Source organism: Sceloporus undulatus, chromosome 1 (genome assembly GCF_019175285.1).
Source record: "Sceloporus undulatus isolate JIND9_A2432 ecotype Alabama chromosome 1, SceUnd_v1.1, whole genome shotgun sequence".
Taxonomy (NCBI): Eukaryota; Metazoa; Chordata; class Lepidosauria; order Squamata; family Phrynosomatidae; genus Sceloporus; species Sceloporus undulatus.
In genome coordinates, this window is record NC_056522.1 from 904,240 (window position 1) to 911,637 (window position 7,398).

Genomic DNA, 7,398 nt, shown 5'->3' on the forward strand with positions numbered 1-7,398 from the left:
AGAGAAACTGGAGCGTGTCCAAAGGAGGGCGACAAAAATGGTGAAAGGTCTGGAAACCATGAAGCCCTTTGAGGAATGACTGATGGAGCTGGGGATGTTTAGCCTGGAGAAAAGAAGTTTAAGAGGTGATATGATAGCCCTGTTTAAATATTTGAAAGGATGTCACATTGAGGAGGGAGCAAGCTTGTTTTCTGCTGCTCCAGAGAATAGGACCCAATGGAGCAATGGATGCAAGCTCTAGGAAAAGAGATTTCAGCTCAGCATTAGGAGGAACTTCCCAACAGTGAGGGGTGTTCGACAGTGGAACAAACTCCTTCCTCGGAGTGTAGTGGAGTCTCCTTCTTTGGAGGTCTTAAAAAAGAGGTTGGATGGGCATCTGTCAATGGGAGTGCTTTGACTGAGAGTTCCTGCATGGCAGAGGGTTGGACTGGATGACCCTTGTGGCCTCTTCCAACTCTACGATTCTATGATCCTGGGTGAGCGTCAGAGTTAACCATACCACTGTCCCTCACATTTGCGCTACTTTAACCCAAAGTCAACACAGCTGCTTTTGGAGCTAAATTCCACACACCTTTGGAGAGGCCAGAAACTGGCAACTGAGCCAATGGTCAGAGATCTTGTGCTATGGCATTGTCCCTCCTGTGTCTGGGTTAAGGTGGCAAACAGTACCTCTGGACACAGAAAACCCAGAGAAGATGTGGGATAGTGAAAAAGAGAGCAGAGCAGCAGCTAAGACTAGGAGGGGTGGCAAGTCTGGGGTAATGGTGGTGATGGTGAGAGAGGTCAGTCCAAGGAGTCCAGCGGAGTGGCATTCGGAGGATTCCCCGGCACACTGACAACAAGAACAGCGTGAAGAAAAAAGCGAAGTACAGCCCAAAGGGAAATTACCAGCTTGAAGAAGGAGGCAGGAGAGCTACAAGAACTCCTTCCACGGTTGGGAATCAACAGTCAGCGTGGGCAGGGAGGGCATGAAAAGATTTGGCTCCTTCTAGGCATCCAGAAGGCAAACTAAACTGTAGCAGATATAATTTGGAGGTGGAAAGGGGGAGGAGATGGGGGAGCAGGGCAGGGACCACAGAGGAGCCACAAAATGGGAAAACGAAAGGCTTGGCAGCAGCGTGTAATGTGCACGTCTGTGTGTTCGCCTTCAAGTGGTCTCCAACTTATGGAGCCTACAACATGAACTTACTATAAGATTTCCTTGGCAACATTTGTTCAGAGGGGGTTTGCCATTGCCATCCTCTGAGGCTGTGAGAGTGTGGCTTGCCCAGGGTCACCCAGTGAGCTTTTATGCTCAGGTAATGATTTGAACCCTCATCTTCAGAAGCACAGGCCAACACTCAAACCAGTGTTCCCCAAACTGTGCCCTTTAAGAGATTTTGGGCCTCAGCTTCCAGAAGCCTCAGCCACATTGGCCAATAGTTTGGGATTCTGGGAGTTGAAGTCCAAAAGCCCTTAAAGAGCATAGTTTAGGGACCAGTGACTCAAACTACTATACCATTCTGGCTCTAGTGTGTGTTTAAATATATGAGTGGGCATGTATTGTGAACATTCAGTGGTAGCTGTGTTGGCCATTTAACAAATACAACAAAAATCCATCAGCGACACCTTTTATTGCCCAACTAAAATGCACAATATACCTGTGGTATGCTGTAGACGGTGGTTTGAGTGTTGAGCTACAATTGCATGGCCATCTGACCCAGGGAGTGCTTTGGTTGTGAGTTCCTGTGTGGCAGAATGGGGTTGGACTGGATGGCCCTTGAGATCTCTTCCAACTCTATGGCGCGTTACAGACGGGCCCATGAGGTGCTGTCATTACGCGCAAGGGGCGGCGCTTCCTGATGCACCTTGCCCCTCGCGCGTAATGACTACGCCAAAATGGTGGCGGCCGTTCCACACAGCCGCCGCCATTTTGATGTAGCAGACACTCTGTGTCCGCACGTCATGCCCCGGAAGTGACGCTGCGAGTACATGACTAGCGCCTTGCGGCGTCTCTTCCGGGGCCCAGGAAGGAGCGCGATTTTCGCACTCCTTCTCTGCAGCGTCCGGGAACCGTGCCGTTTGGCTGCTGCAGTTCCTGGACGCTGCAAGTGGCGGTGGTGGCGGACCGCCGCTTCTCAGCAGTCTGTAACAGGCCTATGTTTCTAACCCTGGAGACCAGGATTTGAATCCCAGCTCAGCCATGAAGCCCCTTGACCTTGGGCAAGTCACACTCTCTCAGCCTCAGGGGAAGACCATGCCAAAATTCCCCTCTGAAGAAACTTGCTGAGAAAAGCCCATCACAGGCTCAGCTTTGGAGACCGGGGTTTGATTCCTTGTTCAGCCATGGAAACCCAGTAGGGGACTTGGAAAGCTTTCCTGGACTGCATCCAGAGTTTGTTTTTTGTGGCTTTGTCAGGCTCTGTGGCCATACTCTAGAAGAGTTTGTCCCTGACCTTTCACCAGAGAATGCTGGCATGGAAGAGAGTGGGGTCTAGATATATACATCCCGTGTGATCCTGGGTAGGGAGAGCCATTTCCATGTTAATCTGTGGATTGTTCTGTGGCTGAATGGCAAGGCCTCAGTGTGGGAGGATATGAAAAGAGGATGGGTGTCTGCTTAATTAGAGACCCACTGTCTGCTGAGAAAGGACCACTAATTAAGCGAATCCTCCTTGCAGATCCTCAACCACAGAACAATACGCAGACTAACATGGAAATCACTGCTCCCAACCCAGAGTCACACAGTAGATATATATATCTATCTATACCTCCCTCTCTTCCATGCCAGCGTTCTCTGAAGATGCCAGAGCCACAGATGCTGGTGAAAGGGCAGGCATTAACTCTTCTAGAACACGGCCACAGAGCCCAAACCCCCCCCCCAAAAGCCCCCAGGGAGACCCTGGGAAGCCCCCTGCTCTCAGCCTCTGGCCATGGCAAAACTCCTGGCAGGAAATCCTCATGACTGAGGGTCGCCGGACGTCACACAACCACAGACTCCTAGAGTTGGAAGAGAGCCCCCAAGAAGGGCCCGGTTCCAGTCCAGCCCCCTCCTTCTGCCATGCAGGAACTCTCCCTCACTGAGAGATGGCCATCCAGCCTCTGCTTAAGGCCCTTAAGGAAGGGGACTCCTCCTAACCTTGGGCTGGGATCCCTTTTCCTGGAGCTTGGAGCTTGCATCCATTGCTCCAGACCCTATTCTCTGGAGCATCCGAAGCCAAGCTTTGCCCATCCTCAAATCTTCAAGCGGGGCTCTCCTGTGGCTTCAGTGTCTCTTCTCCAAGCAAGAGGTACTCAAGCGGGTGCCAGGACTTGCCCAGAAGGAAGCCATGCTTGCCCTAGGGAGCCCCTGGCGCATCCTTGCTGGCAGGGCATCCAGTGGGGGAGCGTAGGGCCGGGGGGGGGGGGCTTCTCTATGGGACGGTCCCCTCCAGTCTGGCTAAGGACACCCGGCCACCCCTTGGCTCTCTCCTCAAAGGGCTGCGTGGTTTCAGACCCTAAGCTAGAAAGGGCCCGAGACGGAGGGAGGGAGGCTCTCTGGGCACCTTGGTCCAGCCCGCGACTGACAGCAGCGAGAGAGAGAGAGAAGGGAGAAGGGGAGGGAGGCTGGCTGAAACAAAGGCTCTGCGGGGAACGGGGTGGGGCCGGCAGGGAGAGCCCCGCCAGGAGGAGCAGGGGGCGTCTCGGGGCGCCGCTCCTCACCGATGGTGGAGATGAAGGTGGTGTTGAAGGCATCGTCGGAGAAGCGGAAGAGGACGCAGGTCTTGCCGACGCCGGAGTCGCCGATCAGCAGCAGCTTGAAGAGCAGGTCGTAGGTTTTCTTCGCCATCGGGAGCGGCGGAGCGGAGCACCACCGGCACCAGGCGCTGCGGCTGCGGCTGCTTCCCCGTCAGGCACCGGCCCAGGACCACAGGCGCCCGGAGAAGCGGCGGCAGAGGCGGCGGCGGCGGCGGCGGCGGGAGGAGGAGGAGGAGGCACAAAATGGCTGCCGAGGAGGAGGAGGCGAGGGAGGCGGGGAGAGCGGCTGGCTGCTCACGGCTGGGCGGCGCTGGCCCTCCGCATGGCTCGGCCCTCCAGCCACGGATCCCCCTCAGGCCAAGCGGAGGCGGAGGCCAGAGCAGAGCTAGGCACGCAGCCACAGACGGACGCCCCGGAACGCGCACGCTGCCCGGCCGCTCCCTTTTTCTTCCCCCTCTGACGTAGCCGTGGTGCGCCTGCGCGCAGGAGCACGTTACGTCGCGGGCGCGGTCAAGTGACGCAGACGGTGGGCGGGGCCCGCGTCCCCACGCCCTTTTTTCGCTCTCTCCCTCTCCGTCTTTCTTTCTTTTCCGACGCGCGCGCCCGAGGAAAAGGGGGCGGGGATCCAAGCAAGTGGGTGGGGATGTAGGCGGGGAATCCCCGTTCGTCCTGGCCTCGGATTGGGCGACCGATGCCGACTGGATAAGGGGGCGTGGCTATGGCGTCTGGTGGGCATGCGCAGAGGGGAGAGTGGGCGGGCCAGCTCTGAGCTATTGGCATATGCTAATTGCTTGCAGGCGTTAGTCAGTCAGTAGCACCAAGTACTGTAGCTGATTGTCTTCGTTAATTCAGTGTCTATAATTTCTATCACGTTTAATATCGACAGCTGTTTAATCTCTCTATTTAATTGTGTCCCGCTCTTCTTCCCCAGGAGAACATCTGCGACTCAGAGACAATAGTCCCCTGGAAGGGCCTTCAAAGTGCCCCGCCACTCTCTTCTGGCCCATTCCCTGGAGGTCAGGGAGCCCCAAAGGGCCCCGCCGGAGAGAAGGGCTCCCCGGACTAGGACCTCCGAGGAACGCTCTGCCGAGCAGCGAGGGCCTGAGCCCTGTGGGGCCCTGCAGGCCATGGCCAGCGCCTGATGGAGCTGCTTCCGCAGGGGCCTCCTGGGTCTCTGTGTGACCTGCCCCTGGCAGCGGCTCTTCGGACCGGATGGCTTTTCCCACGCGGAGCCCATGGCAGTCGCCCAAAGGGAGGCAGCCAAGGCAGGTGCCCGCCAGGCCAGATCTGCTCCTCCTGCCCAAGCACTCCTGACCCAACAGCAGCAGCAGCAGGGAGCTGGCCCTCCAGGTTCAAAGCTGAGTCCAAGAGCAGCCCCCAACTGAGAGACCCCATCATCGGACGCAGGCGGGACCCCTATTCCCCGATCTGCCCTCTCTCTGGCCTGGATTGAGTTTCCACTTCTTTGCCCTCATCCAGTCCATTATTACTGAAGACAGGCCCTGCTGGCTTAGGACCAGGACTGCCTCCTTGGATTGAGCTGGGAAGGAGGAGGAGAGCACTCAGGACACTGCACCCCACAACTCCGGACAACCTCTCCCAGCGGTTTCATGTAGATATTAAACAGCATAGGGCTCCACACAGAGCCCTGAGGGACCCCACAGTCAACGGCCAGGGGCCGAACAGGAGTCCCCCAGGACCTCCTTCTGGGTTCCCCCCTCCAAGCCCCATCCCAGAGAGGCCGACCAGAAGGAGGCCATGAGAGCAATGGCATCAAAAGCCCCCGAGAGGCCCAGCAGAGCCAACAGGGTCACACTCCCTCTGCCCAGTTCCCTGCAAAGGTCATCCGCCAAGGCTGTCCCTCTTCCATAGCCAGGTCTGAAGCCAGATTGAAATGGATCTAGACGATCCCTTTCATCCAGAAAGCCCTGGACACGCTCCAGAACCTTGCCCAGAAAAGGCAGGCTAGACACTGGCCGATAGCCCTTCATTACGGCTTTGGTAACAGAGGCCTCACAACAGCCTCCTTTGGGCCATATTTAATATCAATACACCATCTTTATATGTAATATCTCTGTTTAATATCTAAATCTCTTTAGCACCTATATTGACTATATCTATTGTAATATAGATATAATACCTGTATTTAATATCTTTATTTAGCATCTATATTTAATATCTATGTCTATTTATTATCTATACAGTATACACAATATACATAATATATTTAACAGTGATTGGGCGGCATATAAATAAATCCTATTTTTATTATTTAACATCTGTATTTAATATCTATTTAGCATCTATATTTACTATCTATTTTTACATCTATATATACATATATATATAAACATATTATGTATTAAACACGTATTAAATAATCTATTTAGCATCTATATTTACTATCTATATCCGATATATGTATATATGTTTAATATACATTATAGCTATCTATCTATCTAATATCTATATTTAATAGACATACTATCTATATTTAATATCTACATCTATTTAGCATCTATATTTAATATCTAATGTCTGTATTTAATATTTTTATCTATTATAATATTTATATAACGGATTTGTTATCGTAATAAATGACTAAATATTGAAGTGATCAACTTATCCTTAATTTCCCCTTAAATTTCTATCCCAGCCTCAGAAGTGTTCCTGCCAGCAGATTCTGAAGAATCCAGAACTAGAAAAGGAAGTCCCTTCTCTTTGGACTACAACTCCCAGAATCCTCCAAGCACCAGGGCTCTTGGCCAGGCTGGCTGAAGGATTCTGGGAGCTGTAGCTTCCTTGGGCCCCCGCTTTGCTGGAAAAGTGGAACAGGGGCTGTATCTGCACTGTGGAGTTAATAATAATAATAATAATAATAATAATATTTATTTGTATACCCCCCTCTGGCAAACCAATCCGGGCGGTTAACAACAGTAAAATATGACAATTAAAAACACTTTATCCCTCCCCCCCTTAAGACAATATTAAACAGTACAGTATAACATATTAAAAACACAATGTCAATGCATAAAAACAACAATTAAAAACTAAAAACCCTGATATCCCTCTGTTGATCCTCGACCATCACTAAGATGGGGCCACGGGAGGAATGAGGGAATCAGGAACCTGGGCCGGGATGGTTAATCTGGAAAGGCCTGCCGGAAGAGATCCGTCTTGACCGCTTTTTTAAAGCTGTCTAATGATGTTATCTGACGGATCTCAGTCTGACACCGCTTTAACTGCCATGGCTCTGTACTATGGTATCCTGGGATTTGTAGTCTGCTTTGGCACCAGAGCTCTCTGACAAAGGAAGGGTAAATATTTCAGAAAACATACAAATCCATGGGAGATGCAGCAGATCCATACAAGGGAAGAATGATGCGCTGTCTGGCTACAGCGGCCAGATTCACGTAGGGTCAACACCAGATTCACGTGGGGTCAACTTCCAGAGCCTTCCAGAGCAGTCCGGCCAGAGAGAGGAGAAGGAGAGGAGCTGCTTGGCAGCCATTTTGAGACCGTGTGCTTGAGACCGTGTGCTCATTGCTGAAGGGGAGGAGCTTCTGTGAGTCACATCTGTGAGTCACAAGGGGGCAGAGCTAACAGACTAGCTTTATATAGCAACTTCCAGAGCCTTCCAGAGCAGTCCGGCCAGAGAGAGGAGAAGGAGAGGAGCTGCTT

At 52.3% G+C, this 7,398-nt stretch overlaps 1 protein-coding gene across 1 annotated transcript in view; it reads right to left on the bottom strand.

The window, feature by feature from the left end:
* RAB10 (RAB10, member RAS oncogene family) overlaps positions 1-4,127 on the bottom strand; it is a 64,392-nt gene extending 60,265 nt beyond the window's left edge. The window contains exon 1 of the mRNA XM_042455691.1: positions 3,682-4,127. Coding sequence (XP_042311625.1) covers positions 3,682-3,808 — 127 coding nt within the window. The 5' untranslated portion in view covers positions 3,809-4,127. The remainder of the gene's footprint in view (positions 1-3,681) is intronic.
* Positions 4,128-7,398: the final 3,271 nt, after the last annotated feature.